We start from the raw sequence: 19569 nt of genomic DNA on the forward strand, positions 1-19569 counted from the left end.
TCCTTTCTTCTCGCGTTCCCACAGCACGGCGCCGCCTATATTACGCGCTTCCCCGAAAGATCGCCCAGGAAGCGATCGGACTTGCTACTCTCGCGAGATGACGATTTTTTTTTTCGGGATATTTCGCGCGTACGGAGGGTTTATCCCTACATATTACGCGAGCACCAAGGAATAAGGAGCACAGTGGAGAGGCAGGCGTGGCAATTACCGGCCATCCGATCCCTTTATTTCACTCGTTCTCCGTCCTGGTTAGCTACACGCACTGTGAAGCAATATACAGCCTTAAACATGAGTAACGGTGTGAATCGGTCCATACCTCGCAACTTTACACCAAATGATGTAAAGGTGTGAGTTATAGACCGAGTAGAGGCCGGCCTGGTTACGCTGTATGCATTGTGAAGTAATGTACACACCCTTAAAAGCGAGTAAGGGTGTGACTCGGTCTAGAACTCACAACTTTACACCCAATCATGTAAAGGTGTGAATTATAGACCGAGTCTAACAACCTTATTCACTGGGTGTGAGGGAGTGACTTATATCGGGTGAGTTACACTCTTTTAGTGTACACTATTAAAGAAAAGTTTACACCCTTTGAGTGGTGTCTTGTCCCGCAATAATAAAAACCATCTGTCTTGTCCGTATTTTCCTTCTTTAACGCTGCGAGCTCGCTACTTGCAAGTCACGAACTGCCTGCGCGTTATCAGCGTGACACAGCGTACTCAACAGGAAAGTATCGAGCGCTGAGTTTTCGAGAAAAGAAAGGCGAGCAAGGCAGATAACTATTATTATTATTATTATTATTATTATTATTGTGGGACCAGATAAGCCCCAAAGGGTGTAAATTTTTTAAGAGTGTAAGCGTTAGTTAGAGGCTGATTTACACCGATTTACACATTCAGGTGTAACGGTGTGCTTACACCCTCTGGGTATAAAAAAGTGATTTACACACTGATTTACACCCTTCTTCCCTGAGTGTAAAGGTGCGAGTTGAACACCGATTGACAACCTTTATTAACTTTTAAGGGTGCAAACTTTTTTACAGCGCGCGGCCGCCGTAACTACTGCTGCACAACGCCTCTCCTCCCCTACACGTGACGTCACCATCCTTGTCGGCCAATATAGGTGGCGCTCGAGAGAGAAACTCGGCGCGCACGTGTCTCAGAAAGCCGCGCAAAATGAGTTCCGTTGTGACAGGTTCCTCAATACGGAGCCCGTGTAGTGTTAAACCACCGGTACGTATTGGCGCGAGCGACAGCCGGGAGATATAACCAGAGCGTTATCTGGCCTGAAGCTTACGTAACAGATAACACGTTCGAACAGCGCCCTTCGCGTAAGCCGAGGGACACCATCAATGCCGCATCTATACACAGCAGTTGTCCACGAGCATTTGCCGCGATTTATTTATCTGATGATATTGCAAATGCCGGCAACTATATACTTTCAACGCCGACCTTGTACGCAACGCGTAAATGAATCGCTAATGAATATACAAAAAAATAAATAACGTCAGGAAATGAGCACGTAAGAAGAATAAGCGCACACGTGCGCACAGAGTGACGTCGCTTGCACCCCGTATTCGGAAACGCATCTTAAAGCCCGCGCTTGACTTGATTTAAATGACGCCTTGTTGTGAACGCACTATAAAGGAAACGCATTTAGAGTCCTGGGTGCGTTCACACCAGGCGTCGTTTATATCAAGCCAAGCAGGGGCTTCAAGTTAAGCGCTTGAAGCGACGAGTAATGTATTATAGTGGGCGCCGCGACAGGACATTTGGATGATACGACGTGAGCGATGTATACACCTGCCACCCCCACCCCCCGCCACTCCCGCCTAAAACCCTTAAAACCTAAATCTTCTCCTAAAATCTCCATAAAAAACTATCACAGTAAGAAATGGAATGCGCAGAGTAAGGCATCAATAACAAATGTAAGCAAGAGCGGCGACACTTACTCAATGAATACCAGAAATGAAAAAAAAAACGTTTATGCATACTGAAAAATTCATATTAATAACAACCGACTGGTACATGTTCTGTGTCATTTAAGTATTACTTATGCAATAATTTAAAATTTATTTTTTTCGTTTATTCTATACAATTAACCGAGTGAAAAAGTGTATTCGTCGCCAGCGAACGGTGACAACCTGCCTGTTGAATTTAATTTGGACAAAAAAAAACTAACAAACAGACACGCGCCGTGCATAAAAATGTGATACGAGAGCCTACGCGGAAGTATCACAACGCCTTGCACGAGGGTTTACCAACATTCATGCTCACAAGTGAATGACACACATTCGACAGCGGTGCGCGCAACGCATCACTTTCGTCCGTCTTACACGTCTCAACAAATGTCTTTTACAAAATGGCGATGTCGTTTTCTTCGTTGTCGAGGCAGAGTTCTAGATGTAGTGCATCAAGTTCTTTCTTTCTTAGTTTATATTATTTTTAACATTTCCCGCAAGAAAGAAAAAGAACGGATAAAGTAACATTTATGACCTTTCTTTCTTTTTTCGAGAAATCTGCTCTGAAAAAGTCAAGCGGAGTTTGCCTTTCGCATGCAGCGAACCCCGTCGAGATTGCTGCATTATATATACGTGCCGACCGGAGCGACTTTCCCCATTCCCGCGCACATAGATTTCATCTGTACCGACCTATAAAGCTCCCTTCTAACATCGGCACGCATACAGAAGCCAGTATATATGTACCTCGTGAATGCGTAAAAACTTCTGACTGAGCACCCACGTGGCAAACTCTCCAAAGAGGGGCCGGTTGGTGGCAGCAGCCGGAAGCTTTCTCCGCGGGCTCTTTTTTACTTGCTCGAGAGGAATAACATAATCAAAACGCGAGCACGCGCTTCGACCCTGATACGCGATGGAAGACGGAATTGGGACCAACGAGCTCCTACTTGTTCGCGAGACCACGCTCTGCCTGCCGACATAGCTCGGACGACATTCGCGGCGACATGCAACGTGTGCCAGCGGAGATAAGAAGCCCCCGAGCCGTTATTACACACACCACTGCGGCGCCAAGATTTAAAAAAAAAAGAACGAACGAAAAAAAAAAGATACGTCACGGCCGAGGAGCGAACGCGTGCACTAGGCCAAGCCAAGACGTGCCGTTCCGAAGCGGCCACCGCGACGGAGCCGATTACGTTAAGCCGCTTCGTTAAGCCTAAAGTAGACTCGGCTCACAAAGGCTAAGAGATTTTGTGCATCGCCGCGTAAGAATACGAAAGAAATAAAAACGTAAGAAAAGATAAAAACGAAGATAAGTGGAAGAGACGAAGAAAGAAGACGCTCTCTTTCTCTCCCTTTCTATTTCTCTCTCTCTATTCAACAAACTCTCCCGCAGGCACTTTCGAAACTGCATTACTGCAGTAATATGTCTTCGCTTCACCTCGTCTTAAATGCCCGAACAGGCGTTCTACAATTGCAGAAAAATTAGAACAACTTGTCCGCCGAATTTATTCGAGGTTACGGGGATTGTCGTGCTTCTAGGGTAATCCGGCGACGTAGGCAAGTACCATTACAACTAGTCAAGAACATCTGTTACTACTACAGCTACCAACAAACCTTAAGAAATAGAGTTAGTACTGCTACAGCCAACGATTATTATTATTATTATTGTTATTATTATTATTATTATTATTATTATTATTATTATTATTATTATTATTATTATTATTATTATTATTATTATTATTATCCGCAGTGATTGCTCAGTGGGTGTGGTGTTGGGCTGCTGAGCACGAGATCGTGGAATCGAATCCCGGCGCCGGAGGTCGCATTTCGATGGGGGCGAAATGCGATAACACCTCTGTACGTAGATTTAGGCGCACGTTAAAGAGCCCCAGGTGGTCGGAATTTCCATAGTCCTCGACTATGGTGTGCCTCATAATCAGAAAGTGGTCTTGGCACGTAAAACCGTATAATTTAATCATTATTATTAGTTTTACTATTATTATTGATAGTGCTTCTAATACTATTGCTAATATATACTCTCATCGTTAGTGAAAGCCTATTAGTAGCGATGCTACTGGCAGTCTCAGTAGTGCTGTCATTACAGTAGCGGTAACAATACCAGTACTTCTGACACCATAATTACCACTGCTATTATTGCCACGGTTAATACACCACACTGAACCGCCGCCACAGTCGGCTCTGTTGCGGCTGCTATCATTGGACTGTGCGACCACAATTAGTACTGCTAGTATACTGTAATGCCATAAAGACAACAGCCACTGTATTACCGCTGTATTATTGTACTAGTAACGAAGCCAGACAGATACCCAGGGCCATTTCTTTCACTTTACGCCGTTATATAATTTACATCTTCGAAAGCGAAAGGTGTAAATTCGTCTATGACCCACCATTTTACACGCTCTTAAAGAAAGTTCGCACCCCCAATTGGGACTCATCTTGCTCCATAACAATAATCGCCATATACCTTTCCCGCATTTCCTTTCTTTAACACTCTTAAAACGGTTGCACCCTTTGGGGTGCATATTTGTCTCACAACGATAATCGTCATCCGCCTTGCTTGCGTTTCCTTTCTTGAAAACGCGGCGCTCACTACTTTCCTGTCGAGAATGCTGCGTCACACTGATAAACGCGCATGCCGTTCGTGACTGGGAAGTACCGGGCTCGCAGCGTTAAAGAAAGGAAACGCGGGCAAGGCAGATGACGATTATTGTTGTGGGACAAATATACACCCCAAAGGGTGCAACTGTTTTTATACTGAACGCTGCGGGCCCGGGTATTTCCAAGTCACGAACGGCATGCGCATTGGCGGCATGACACAGCATTCTCGACGAGCAATGCAGCGCGGAGTTTTCACGCAAGGAAACGCAAGCAGTTGCAGACGACGATCATTGCTGTGGTACAAGATAAGCCCCAAAGGGTGCAAACGTTTCTTTTTTTTTCTCAAGAGAGCGTGTACAACTGAAAAGGGTGCTGTAAAGGTGTCAGTTACGGATCCATTTACGCCCTTATTCACTTTCGGGTGTGCGGAGCGCGAGTCATAGACCGCTCGAGCACCAACATATTTCTTTGGGTATCTTGATATATATTACACTTTATGCACAAAATTATCTAAGTTGTTATCGTCTAAATTATCTAAGTTATCTAAGTGTTGACAAGGATGGTGTGACATGTGTATTATGTGCGTTTATTTTGTACACTGAAAGGGCTGCGCTGCGTGAATTCTACTTCATGTCTAAATTTTGGCATACGCTTGTAGAGTGTATCAGGTGATTCCTTTTGCCAACTGCCTGCTGCTATTTAATGGGTCCTTGGTCTCAATAGTCTCAATGGGTCTGAAGTTGTCTGTGACATTTTTTTCGCCTAAGAACCTCTGACTTGTTCGAAATAAACGTGACTTGAAAAAAAAATTGCGCCCTTATCTACATTTAAGCGCGTAAATTAGGTGCACGGTGTAACACTGACGCATAATCTCTTCAAGAACTTGGCGCCGGTTAGTCGAATCAAGCTGGAGTTTCCGGGCTCTCTCGAGAGTTTCTTCTCGCTCATGGCCCGACATTTTCCACTCGCCGCGTAAAACTGGCAGAGGCAGTGGAGTCTGAGCTTGAAAGGCGCCGCCGACACAAACAGGCGCCGAAGTGGTAACAAGAAAAAAAAATTGTCGCCAATAGCGAATGCCGCGCGGATTATCCCGCCGATTCAAGGTCACGTGGCCGGAGATGATTATCCCGCGTCGTTTGTGTACGAGCTCGTTTAAACAAGCGCTCCCAAAAGACGAAGCTGCGAGCCTGCATGTATACAGATCGCAGTGCGGGCTTGCCAAATCCGAGCGGCTTTTGGCAGATCTGATAAGAAAAAAAAAAGAACTCTGGCGACTTCGCGTCTTCGGTCGTTTCGCTGTGAAGGCCGGCGGCAGCGCGAGCTTTAAATGCGTGCCGCATTATCTGCGAGCGGTGACGCGAGCAAAGTAATCGCGATTAGAAATCTGTCCAGCGAAGCTCTCCCTACGGGGAGAGCAGTTGGTACTGATTCGGTTCTTTAAAGCGACACCAAAGAGAGAGAGAGAGAGAGAGTTACTGGCCGGAAAAAAAAAATGCGGGGCACGAAGCGATGATGATAGTAATATTAATTGGAGCGCCATTTTAAACGCGGGGCGGCGACAAATAGTCGCGTATAGCCAGCTTGGGTCCAATCAGGTTATCCAACGCGCGTACGCAACCTATAGCATTTTGGTTGCCTCTCCTTAATATTTGACTTCCTCACATACGGGCTCTAAATCTATACTGTACAATTACTCAAGCCTGCAACGACTCTGGCACTATCAATAACTTCTTTTTTTTTTCACCAATATTCATAACGTCTTTTGCGTAAGACGCCTTGCACCGTCTTTCGGTCTCTTGCTTGAATGTGCTTAAATGAATAGGGCATCGGAGTGTCGAAGACAATTCAATCCTTCCAACTACCGTTATTATCACCTAGGATTTGATTCATGTGTGGAAACATTCCGGCAACATCTTCGGTGAACTTCGGCTATGCGGTCATAAGTCTCTAGGTTCCTCGGCAGTCTGATAACCTCGACAAGCCACCCATTCGAATTAACAGTCTAGCCCTATCCTATCAGAGCAGTCTAGCAGAACATGTGCGATCGAACTATAGCAGACGTAACCTATAGAATGCTTCCTATCTCTACCTTATATTATTACTTTTCATCAAAACCTCCACCTCTATACTGTACGTTTTTTTACGACTGCAGCGACCCGACCTCCGACTATCTCTTCCTGCTTTCTTTTTCTTTTTTTTACTCAGCACTCTAAACGTTTCGTGCTTATAACTCAACCGCTGATTAGTTAACGCTCCCATGCGCATTTTATCACAGCACATCTGGAATGCGGACGTCCAGCACGGTCTTGGCTCCATCATCCCATCACGACGTGCCGAATCGATCGACCCCGGCCCTTTACTGCAGCAGACACACGTTTCGATCATCTTGCAGGTTGAGAGTATTTGCTCTTGTACGTGCGTCTTCGATCAGGTACACGTAGATACATTTTAACGCTTTCCTCTCTGTCCTCTTTTTAGCCCCCATCTCCTATCGCCAGTGTAGGGTGGCAAACCGGAGACTGATATCTGGTTAACCTCCCTGCCTTTCCTCCTCCTCCTCCTCCTCATCTCTCTCTCTCCTCTATCTTGCGTATTTCGGCAGAACTAATTCGTTTATTGAGGGCTGCCGTCCATCGCGAAAAATCACATCTGCTTAACGCATTGTCCTTTCTTTAATTATTACCAATTGTTTATACTTCGGATGCGGAAAATATAAATTTATTAATTCGAAAACAGGCGTTCGCGTTAGTGGAGCATCTAGAACTATTTGACGTCCGCAGCTCGATAGCCATCAGCTATACCGGTTCAGCGCCTTTACTGTGACCCGGATTGATTAATGAGCGCGCAAAATTTGTATTAACACTTTCGCGACAGCGAGAGAGGGGAGAGAGTACCGCGAGAGAGGACCGTTTCGCACGGCGCGAGCTTGACGGCGAGCCTGGGGCGACGGGGCGAATACAATTATAGCGGAGAGCTCCCCCTTCTTTCGAACAACGCAGTGCCGTGCTCTCTCGCATTATAATGCCACAAATTCCGCGTCCATTAAACATGCACGGTCATCCGCCTCGCTCGCTCGACGTGGAGCAACCGGCGTGCTAATGTCGTGCGTCGCATACACTCGCCGACGACGCGCACCACGTGCCTAGCTGTCTGCACTTCGGGCAACCAGACGGCGCGGAGCAGAAGGCCAAATATGTCCGAGCTTGCGTAAGACAGTTCGTCGATTTCGCGGCGCTATGATTAAAACGCTGGCTTGCCCCGGAGCGGTGTGGCAATGCTAAGCTGCAATTTGTGCGAACAAGCGCGCGGCCACGTACAGTCAACAGCAAAAGTTTGCGGCACGCGGTTTCCCCTTCAAATGTGAATGCCGGCACTGTTTAAGGCGTGACACTTCGTATTTAATGAATCACCGTGTAGGTGGCGAAGGCTACTTACTACACGCTGGAACATGTAATTCGGGGCTGTGTGACCACGCCTTCGCGAGAACTCAGCTTCTTGGCAGATCCTGCGTCCCGTAAACTTTTGCGGTTGACTGTACACCGTGCCTACCTCGCTGCACTTCGTGCACCCAGACGGCGCCGAGCGGAGAGCCAAATTTTTGCGAACTTGCGTAACACAGTTCGTCGATTCCGCGGCGCGATGATTAAAACGCCTAGTTGCCGTGGAACGGCGTGGCAATGCTAAGCTACAATTTGTGCGAATAAGCGCGCGGCCACGTACGCTCTTAAGCGAAATTACACCCTTTTTGCCGCGCAACGATAATCGTCATCCGTCTTGTCCGCATTTCCTTTCTTTAACGCGGCGAGCCCGGTACTTCCAAGTCACGAACGGCATGCCCGTTATCAGCATGACAGGGCATTCTCCACAGGAAAGTAGCGAGCGCAGCGTTTTCGAGGAAGGAAACGCAAACAAGACAGATGACGATTATTACACCGCAAAAAAAGGTGTAATTTTGCTTAAGAGTTTACGCACTGGCTTGGAGAGTGCAGTCTGTGAATACTCGCGGGAATAGTATACACGCCCTATTTACTCCCGGACTACTACTTCCTGGGGTGACGGAGCCAGAAGTTACGAAGGCGAAGCGAACGAGCGGCGGCGCTCCACGAAATAGTTCCCACGTTCTCGTCCGCTTTTTGTTACATAGATTATTAATAAAAAAATATGAAACTCGACAAAAGAATGTACGTTTGAAAATGGCGGCAGCGCCGTACGTCCGGCCACAGTGATTCGAGAAGCGATCGTCAAATTCTCGACTCGAACAATACCAGCATGCACGCTCAAGATTCCATGTACGTGCACTCAACTCCGATTCAAAATAGGGATGACGCCTGTTAAACATGGCAGCCATGACGTGTTTCCGCCTCTCGAATCACTTCGGCGCACACAGTCAGAAAAAGAAAGCGCGGACTTCGAGACTCGCTATTGTTACTCAAGGAAAGCCGCCAATGAGGCGCGGATTCGGACGCCGCCTATTCGCATCCCCATGCTCCCTCCTACTCCGTCCCTCCTTCCTCCAGCCACCAGTCCCACTTATTGATGCGAAAGCATTGTATGTATCATGAGGCAGAAAATCCGGCACTGCTGTCCTTAATGAGTGGTACTAAAAATCAATGTGACGTCATCAGCGTCTTGTATGACGTCAATAGTACTGCAGATGCTAGTATATGGAATAACAACGTTGACCAGAAGTAACTCCGGGTAATTAAAGTAAATTAAGGTGAACAAGAGTGAAGTAAATTGCAGTCAGAACAGGTTAGAGTAAGGTGGCTTAAGGTGGAGGTAAAGCGAATTAAAGTGCAGTAAAGTGAATTAAGGTGGATGAATGCGAATAAAAGTGGAATAAAGTAAGTTATTTTTTCTCGCTCATTGCAGAGCGATGGCCAGGCATTTGCCAGTGTTGATGCCGTGATGCGGCGTACACGGGGAGGGTTTATTTGCCACTTGTCTGCTTCAAAACTCACGTCTCTGAGGTTGCAGGGACGTTACGCATTCACCGCCAGGGCCGCGAGTGGCGCTCGCTAACACTCTCAACCTGTCTAACGCCCGTAGCACACACACACACACACACACACACACACACACACACACACACACACACACACACACACATATATATATATATATATATATATATATATATATATATATATATATATATATATATATATATATATATATATATATGTATGTATGTATGTATGTATGTATGTATATATGTATATATATGTATGTATGTATGTATATATGTATATATATATATATATATATATATATATATATATATATATATATATATATATATGTGTGTGTGTGTGTGTGTGTGTGTGTGTGTGTGTGTGTGTGTGTGTGTGTTCGCGCCAGGATGACCATCACAGTAGCTTAAGCGGCACAGCACAGCACATGTGTGTTTAGTGATATGTGGGTTCGCCCCCCCCCAACCGCGGCAAGTTGTCTTTTCCTACGTTTTCCTTGCTTACTTTTTGACGCGAAAGCGTCAAACGGCTCACTGAGCGAGAAAGCCGGCATCCTGTTCCCACCGGCACCTGCATTTCCATTGGCTGCGACGCCACGTGACGAGCGCGCCTCGACGGAGTTCCCGTTGGTTCTCGCTCGCGTTCTAAACTGCGCCTCGGTAAAAGGACCAAGCAAAACGCGCCGAGCGCCTCAATGCGCTCGCTTGCCCACGAGTAGTTCGTTACTCGAAGGAGGATGTTCCAGCAGAACTTTTTGTTGGGCTAGTTGGCGCACGTTACTGAAGCACTAAAGCGCCAAACAGACGACACAAGAAGAGACACGGATGAGCGTTCGTCTGTCTCTTCTTGTGTCGTCTGTTTGGCGCTTTAGTAATACAGTAACTCGAAGGATGGATGGATGGATGGATTGGTGGATGGATGGATACAACTTTCTTGTACGTCCGGCAAGGTTTAACCCGACCCGGGCTCAGGTCTCCCACGGGGGAACGCCAAGGCCCTGCCTCAACGCCGCCTCACGGGCTTGCTGGACTGCCCACGTCTGGATTCCCAGGTCTGAGCCGCGCAGAGCGGCGCCCCACCTCGACGACAGGATCTCCGGAGCAACTGCCATCTTTCCTATAACCACATCGGTTCGCTTTCTTTCAGCATCAACATCTACTGACAGTGATGCTGCGGACAGCGGACAAAAAAGCCTCAAGATAGGGCTTGACTGCGTCCACTGACCGTCTACTTGACAGCAGTGCAAATAGAAATTGCGTGCAAGAGTGGCAAATCGAAGAACACAAGAGATAATAAAGATACACACTTCGAATCGTAGGAGGAAATGCAATATCATTATCACAAGAAGGCGTACATCTAAAAAACAGCCAATAAATATATAAAAAGTATAAATATATAAAATATATAAAAAGCAAACACATTCGTAACTCATAAGACGCTAATGAACAACTTATGAGAAGCGCTTAGGTGTCCTCGACCTTTTTTACGCTTCAATTAAAAAAAAAAACAATCTTCGCCACGCCTTCCGTGGCTTCGCTTTCTATGGGCGTCGCGTGGTAGTAACTACAAAGGAAAAATTCGAGCTTCCCTCCCCCCGCCCCTCGATTTCCCTCATTTCCCTAGTACTATACTCCGTTTCATACATGAGGTGCAACGCTGGGGAAGCTATGCAAGAAGTGCGGTCCCCAAAGTTTATCACTCCGCGCGTTCCGCCTGCAGTGCTTCGCTGTGCGCCAGCGGCGTCTGCTCGCGCGAGCATGCACGTGAGGCTGCCGCAACTAGCTGCAAATAAAGAACAACGAAAAGCAAATCGATATAAGACAGCGTGTTAGCAGCCGAATGAGCACATACTTTGTTTGCTTCTGAGGGCAAATCTTTATTTACGTTCAGAACTGACCTTACATAAAGAACATTTTCACAAGAATCTATCGGATGACACCGCACTGTTTCTAGGTGCGAACGCAGCCACTGCAAAAAGTAGCCGCCACAGCGTTGCGTCTGATGTATGAAACGCGAAGGCTCGAGCTCTCCCGCTTGGCATAGCAGCGTTGCAAGAGATCGCACTGAAGCGAAGCGAGCGCCGTAATACGTATGGCGCCTCAATCGCGTCTCGTTCAAAGCCTTTGGCCAGCTCGCAACAACGGCGCGTGGGACGCACTCAGCGTAAGGGAGAGAGCACTCTCATAAACAAACAGCGCTGGAACGCCAATCGCGCTTCCACCGCGCACGCGCTTCGCAACCGCCCACGACCGCCACTCGGAGGCCAAATTGATTCCGAGATGCGGAACGCGATTGAGAGCCATCAAGCACCGCGACGGCAGCGCCTGCAGGGCAATGAATGGGCTTGAGTGTAGTAGAGCACGGATCGGGAAACTGGGGAACGAGGCAGAGAGCTGGGGTTATAAGCTACACGAAGACGGTCTCCCGGAGGCCGTATAGGTTCATGCCATATGGATACGGTCCGTTTGATACACATTGCAGTCAACGCTATACGGAGGCTCGACAGACTTCTCTACACTCCGTTCCATACATAGCAGTCAACGCTGCGGAGGCTGGGGAAACGTCTGGCAGTGGCTTCGTACGCACATGGATATAGCTCGATGTTTTTGACCGCAATTGTGTGCAAATGTTGTTTATACGGGCTCAGTATTGAATGTAACAAGTGTTAATCCTTAGAAACAGACACACTGTGGCATATGGCTCCCAATGCGTTGTTTTAGGTGATTTAATATTTTGGTTGGTTTTCGTTCGTTCATACAACTTTATTGTGTGCCCTGCAACTTGGTGGGGTGGTACCGGACCCCGCCTAGAATTCGGCCAAGGGTTGCTGGCCCTTGGCGGCTTCCTCGGCTACCTGGACGGCCCAGACTTGGTGCTGCAGGTCGGAGCTGAGCAACGCAGACTCCCAGCGCGCGCGGAGGCTGTCGCTGTTTGAGGCTGCATCACCGTTACTGTGTATTACAGCCTTACATTGCCGTAGGATATACTCTAGGGTGGCTCTAGAGTCGCAACATCTGCGCTTGTGAGCCGCGTATAAATCTGGGTGCATCAGGTGCATGACAGCTGAAATCGGACACAAACCGGTTTGGAACTGCCACCATTCGACAGACTGATTTTTTACTTAATTTTTGGGGTATTTTATTTGCAAACCATCGCGACAAACCTCAGGTGCATGCTTGCACGAGCGATTGCTGTTGGCGCGCAGCGAAGCATAGACCGAACGCGCGGAGTGATATACCTTCTCTTAACCGAACTTCTTGCGTAGCTTCCACAGCGTTGAATGCAACCTATGGAGCGGAGTATAGGTGCTCGCGTTCTCGACGAAAGAAGTAGTGCGTCACGTATACGTATAGGGCACGCAAGGAAAGGTATAAGCACGCGACATGTAATTCCACGTTAACAATAAGTTGATCGTACTTGCACGTCGCAAAGCACTACCTAATTATTGCGTGCGAGGCGTCGCCATATCTGAACGCATTCGCCACAGAAACGAGCGGAGTGACACGCTTCTGCGACGAGTGACCTCACCGCACCGCGTGCGCTCGCGACCGAAAAATAGTGCGTTGCGTGCCAGAAGCACTGATGAGCACAAACGTCGCGTGATTCGACGTAACTCTACGTTCGCAAGTTGTAGTCGTAATATATATGACGGTAGTTGTTCTCTGGAAGGCCTTTCAGAGCAAATAAATAAATAAATAAACATCCGCACTGCAAAGCGCGTGGAGTTATGACTCGTATGACCGCACTACTTGCGTAGTTTTCGTAGGTTTTGTAGTTATCCTAATATTCTGAGTGTTCTAATTGTCCGGATTACGGCGCATGTTGTAACTGAGAAGTTGAGAAATCGAAGCAACGCTTTGGGGGCAGTGAATTCGTGTCTGCTTTGGCAGAATTCCCAAGAAATGACGTCGCACTCGAAGACATACGTTCTTCAAACGTGCCAGGAAATACATTCGCGTTAGGGCTATAGAACTGATCCCGAAACGCCTGCTTTTATCGTTTCGGGACGAACTAAACTATAACGCGAATGCAATTTTTTTACAATGTAAATTGGAAAACGAACACCTGGAGAAAGTCGTGTCACAGCCTCCGGATCTCTGCTATGCAGAACGTGACTTCGAAGCGGCTTACTGACTTCCATTCCGCAAGTTCACCGCGAGTTTCAATGTGAACAATTGAAGCAACAATTAGTAAACCTTTAACTAGTCTTCACTGGGCACTGCCATTTGTCGAGCAAAACTCGCAGGCCTCTCTCTGCGCGTCATCTACAGCCCGAATTTCGCTACATTGTTCGGGAGTGCAGATTTTTGGGCTAGTTGGGTTCGTTGCACCAATTGAAGCCACAGCGCTGGATCGACACGGATCAGAAAGACGGCAAGACGTGCGCGCACATCGTGTCGTCTTTCTTGTCCACGTCAATCCAGCGATATATGACTTCAATTCACATATTCTTCAATTTACTTTGTTCAATTCAATTTGCTTCAGTAACTTTGACCCCATCCCCCTCCCGAAAGAAAAATAAAATCCTATTTTCGAATTGCCGCACACCTTCCGCTATCCTCGCGGTCATAACGGCAGTTGCACAACGGCCCCCACGAGAACGTGTCGTCACGGCTCTGGGACGCGCTCTCTCGCCTCCACATAAGCGGGCTATATTTATCTCCGAAGGCGCGTCCTCGCCGCCTTATCGCCCCGCGCCAGCACCACATCCCGTCGCCCAGACGTCCGAGAGATAAGCCCCGGCAGCCCGCTGCCGGTCGCCTCGCACACAAGGCACCGAAAGAAGATCTCTCGAAGCTGGCGTTCGCGGTAAAGCGCACGACCTATACACTATACCCCCTAACTATACTGTACACTACACACACTATGCACACTATACTATACACTACACACACTATACACTATACTGCACACTACACACAGTATACACTATACCACACAATGCCGACACTATGCACTATACTACACACTATACTATACACGACACACACTATATACTATACTATACACTACACACACTATCACACTGCCGACACTATGCACTATACTACACACTATACACACTATACTATACACTACACACACTTACACTATACTATTAAAAATAAAAAAAATAAAAATCATGTTTATTTTTTCAAAGAACATTTGGAAGGAGGCCCGACCACTTTACACTATAACTATACACTTTACACTATAACTATACACTATGCCCCATAACTATACACGGCCGACCCGTGACAAGCCGCTGAGCCATCGCCCGTGGCGAAAGGGATATATGCTATTCTGGGGGGCGCGCGATCTTGCGTAACAGTTCGGAAAGAAGCGAGCCATTCGCTTTGCCTCGTGGCGCGTGATGGTCAAAACCGTGCTTTTCTCTGGGCGAAAGCGCGATCTTCTGACCACTCGCACGAAGGCGTGGTAGCGATCGGCTAGCTTTCGAAACCGTCACGCAAGATCGCACTCCTGGAGACTGCCAGAAAGGTGCCGCGAGTCAGATTCCACGTTGCAGGTCGTGTAGAGTGAGTTGGAAACTCGCACGCCCGCGTGAATCCCTACTTGAAGAGCAATTGAGTATTTCGACTTGATATTATCATCAACGGTACGCGTTTTACGTTTTTATATGCAGTACGCAAACGTACACTTCTATAAAGGCTAAGTATCCAAGACTAATAAAAACAAATTATCACACCACAGTGCAGTGTCAGTCGCCGAAAGTCAGCTGTTTGTCAATCAAAGCAGGATTCCGAGCATATGTCAAAGCATGCTCGCGAATAAGGCGCACACCGCGTTCGACTTCCGATAACGACGCACTACGGGCGGCAACGTCGCATAAAAAAGAGAAATTTCGCGTTATCGTCCCAGCAGGCCCTGAAGCATAATTTCATTTCTGTTGACAGCTCTTCAACAAGATTAAAGCAGACGCTTGCAAAAAAAAAAAAAGAATTATAAGCATATGTACAGAAACCCGTCGTCAATCGGGCTTCCCGTTTGTCGAGTGACGACTTAAGGGCCGACTTACGCTCATTCCGCACGGTCATCCATACGGCCTTCCGCACGCGTGCGGAGTTGTGCAGAAGTGCACATTTCGCACACAAGGTGCACGGATTTCGGTTAGCCATGTACTGTGTTCGCAAGCAGTGTAAACACGAAATGTGTGCACCTGTGCGCGACATACGCAGTTTTCCGCACGACCTTCCGCACGTGTGCGGAAGGCCGTGCGGATTGAGAGTCAGCCTTTACGGCACGGCGCAGTCACTCTTCGTCCACGCTGCACCCTACGCAGGCACTGCACTCTTGCTGTAATTACAGTGACACTCGAAGACGTGTGAGCTCTTATCTTCGCAGCGGCAGCGCAAAGAAGTTGGGGGGCGGGAGGCAAACAAGCGTTGGACAGTCGAGGACGGTGACAACGAGGAGCACTCGAGCACTTGCCACTTCGCCGCGACAAAGAGGAGAGGGAACCAGGCAACAACCCGAAAGATAAAAGAAAAAAAAAGAGCACCCGAAGCTTTTCGCGAGAGGGGAGGAGCCAATGACTCCTTGTAGCCTGACATCTCCGGAAAGTCGACACAGGCTGGCAATTTATTATTTTTTTTGCGTGTTTTAAGTCACGATTGAATCTATTACGGTGATACGCCAGTTCAGCGGAATCCCGCAAGGTGCGAGGAATGCCACGAAAGGGAAAAAAATTGTCATCTACCCAAATGAAGCACGTAGCCACACAGAAAATCCCATACCGGGTTTCCCCAGAAAGAAAGCTTCGCGGTTGAAAGAATTCATCCTTGTCCGGGATTCGAACCTGGGGCCAACACCTTTCCGCGGCGAAAAGGAGGCTTTTCCGAGGTGGCTCGCGTGTTGGGCCGACTCAGTTAAATTATGTAGCGCTACAACGCTCCGTCCTAGTTCCTTGCTTCCTTGCTCTACGGTGCACACAGATGCGAGTTTCTTAGCTGTGTGCAGCCTCTTTAGAAAATATATGTTCTAACGCTGTTTATTTTGCTAAGCTAGACGTTGTTACGCAATTGTTAGGAGCAATCACGCCCGGGCGTGAGCACAAGAATGCCTCGTTTGAAGTCTTCAACAGGTTTGGCCCATTGGAAGATATCTTCAACAGGTTTGGCCAATTGGAGAACCGACCAGCGGCGTGTGAACAGATGACGCGGTGACGAACGCGTCCGAAAGGAGTGTTACACCGTCGTACGACGCGAAAGGTGCTGGAAAAGAAATAAATGCCAACGCACTCTTTTCTCAAAGACGCCTCTCAGCGATAACACACATGACGAGGCAGTTACTTTGTCCACGCAGGGGGAGATATTTTCAGCATTTCACCTTTGCACAAACAAACAAACAGACAAATTCATAACATATCAGTAGGCTAGGCAATAGACAGTTTCGCTGCTTACAGGCACAGGACCTCGACGACTCCAGGTTTCGGCCGCTCGCACAGTCGGCTAAGTTTAGCGGGAGAAATTTACAACCGGGAGCAGCAGGGGTGCGTTAAAACAAAAACCCACTTTTTCAACGTTTTCCCCCTATACATAAACGCACTCATAATCACAGTTTTAAAAGAGAATAGCACTGTAAGCTACACGAAAATTAGTTAGACATCAGGCAATGTGCGCCTTTCTTTCATCTGGAAACGTAAAAAAAAAAGACTTTCGCAACATCGAAACAACTTAAAAACGCGCTTCGTGCTCCGGGCATGTAGACCCATGAGGCACGTGACCGGATGTTTCTTTGGGCAGCAGGTGTGCGGCTGTTATAGCGCGCGCGTGAAACGACTGCGGTCGCGTTCACACGACTGCGATGGTAGCGTTTCGCATTTCCTAGCGCATCGCCGTAATACTATGCGTCGACGACAGGTGGCACATCGCCCTTCTTGCTAAACGAACCCGATACCCGCATCCAGCTATTTCGTTTCGGCGTTGAGTGGGGGCCCGAGAGCATACGCCCAGCAGCCGTCTCACCTTTCTCTCTCTCCTTCGGTGCGATGCGCTAGCGTTCACACATGCATCGCCTGAACAGACTTACCCGTCTCAATTTACCTAAACGTTTGGCACGCTAACGCGATCACTCTTAATGGCGCATTGCCGCCGCGTATACACGAACGCGACGAGCTAGAAATGCGATGCGATTCGCCACATCGCGTCGCAATTCGTCACGTAAAGATTCCCACCCAGCCCGTCTTGCAAGTTGTTTTTTATTCATGAAGTGCCTCCCGGGATTTATCACTCACGGCCAACGTCGCCGACGCTGACACCGGCTTTTCTGGAACACGAGCTCCTTAACGCTGTCGCGTTAAAACACGGTATATCGGAAACAGACTGTACACCCTTTTGTTGTTGACAAACATAGACGGCTTGCGGTTTTGCTCACTGACGTTGCCCGCTAAATGTAGCGTGAAAGAAAGGCATTGGCGGCAGTATCGAGTAGCAAGAGTGCGTTGAAAATTAAGCCCGCACATTTTCAGCACCTTTCCTCCCTACATAACGACAATTTTACAAGTCAAGGTTACCGTAAGTTACACGAAAATTTTTATGTACTAGTCCTGAGGCGTAACGCGCACCTCCTTTATCTCAGAACTTAAAGATAACACTTTGCGCACAGTGAAACAGCTTAAAAATGCGCTTGTTTTCAGGCGCAGTAAGCTAATAAGGCCCGTGACCGAAAGTTTTTTGGGGCCGCACTCTGGCTGCTCTGATCGTGCGAGCGAAACCGTCTACAGAAAAAGCGATTACGCCGCGCTGTAATAATCTGCCTCTGGGTCTCCGGGAAAACGTGTGCGCCGCGAAAACAAAAACTATAATAAAGAAAAATCAGACATACACCCGTTCGTAGCAATTGCTACAAAGGAAACCCATACGGGTTCCTCGAAAGAAAAGCCTTGGTTTCCTTTGTAACATCAAAGGAACCCATACGGGTTCCTCGAAAAAAAAAACCTAGGTTTCCTTTTCGTAGCAATTGCTACGGACGGGTGGATGTCTGATTTTCCTTTTATTAATTAATTCTCTCCACCTTGCGGCTTTCCGCAGAACTACTATGCCAAAAAAAAAAAAAAATCATCGCGACAAAGCGGACAGAAGAAGAAAGAAGCGAGGGCGCGCATATCACACGTGCGTCGCCACACGGTGGTCGGGTCCTCGCCACTCACGTATGAGATCATGGGCAGGTTGAGCGAGGCCGCGACGGCCGCCTCGACGTAGCACGAGTCCTCCGGTCCGAAGAAGGCGACTGCGCCGCCCTTCCAGCAGTCGAGCACCGCCCGGGTGCCCCGGAGCATCTCGCCGCGGGTGTCCCGGTACATCATCTCCATCCGGTAGCCCGGGATCGACCGGTTCCGGTTGACCAGCTCCACGGCGTACTTCATGGCGCCCGACACCACCAGGCCCTGGCGGCGCAGGTTGTCCGTGCCGGCCACGTTGCTCAGGTAGGCGACGAGCAGCGGCTTGCGCTCGGCCGCCGCCGCCGTCGTCGTCGCCGCCGTCGTCGACGTGCTGGCCGCCGCCTCCGCGGGCGTCACCGGGCTCGACGGAGCCGCCGGTACGGGCTGGAGACCCAGGGAAGGACAAAGACGGTTACAGCGTCCAGGGTTGGGGACTTTCGTTGTCGGTGGAAAGTTTCGGTCGGCATACTAACAAGCACGGCGGAACACACTGGACGATCGGCCCCTTTATTGGGGCTAATGTTATATAATTCCTATACCCTTTATATGGCCAGAACACCCTGCGCACCCCTGTAAGAAGTCCCTACACGTTCCTTTAGGACGCTATACCACTAAAGATGACTCTATATTACTATAACAGGAGCCCTGTAAGAAATCCATATATTCTTATAAGAAGACACTACACCCCTGCAAGAATTCAATATAATACTATAATAAGGAGGAGCCCTGTAAGAAGTCCCTGTATTCCTACGAGTATTTAAGGAGGAACTATACCACTGTAAGAAGGCGCTACATTAGTATAACAGGAACCCCTGTTAGAAAGACTATAATGATCCTGTCCTCTCTTTTTTCAC

The 19569-nt window shown here is 48.1% G+C and overlaps 1 protein-coding gene across 1 annotated transcript in view; it reads right to left on the minus strand.

Annotated features, from left to right (window-relative positions):
- Window positions 1-19569, minus strand: part of LOC142590044 (receptor-type guanylate cyclase Gyc76C-like) — a 316503-nt gene that overhangs the window by 170330 nt on the left and 126604 nt on the right. Inside the window, exon 3 of the mRNA XM_075701876.1 lies at window positions 18704-19099. Within this exon, the coding sequence (XP_075557991.1) occupies window positions 18704-19099 (396 nt within the window). The remainder of the gene's footprint in view (window positions 1-18703; window positions 19100-19569) is intronic.

This window comes from Dermacentor variabilis, chromosome 8 (assembly GCF_050947875.1).
Source record: "Dermacentor variabilis isolate Ectoservices chromosome 8, ASM5094787v1, whole genome shotgun sequence".
Lineage (NCBI taxonomy): Eukaryota > Metazoa > Arthropoda > Arachnida > Ixodida > Ixodidae > Dermacentor > Dermacentor variabilis.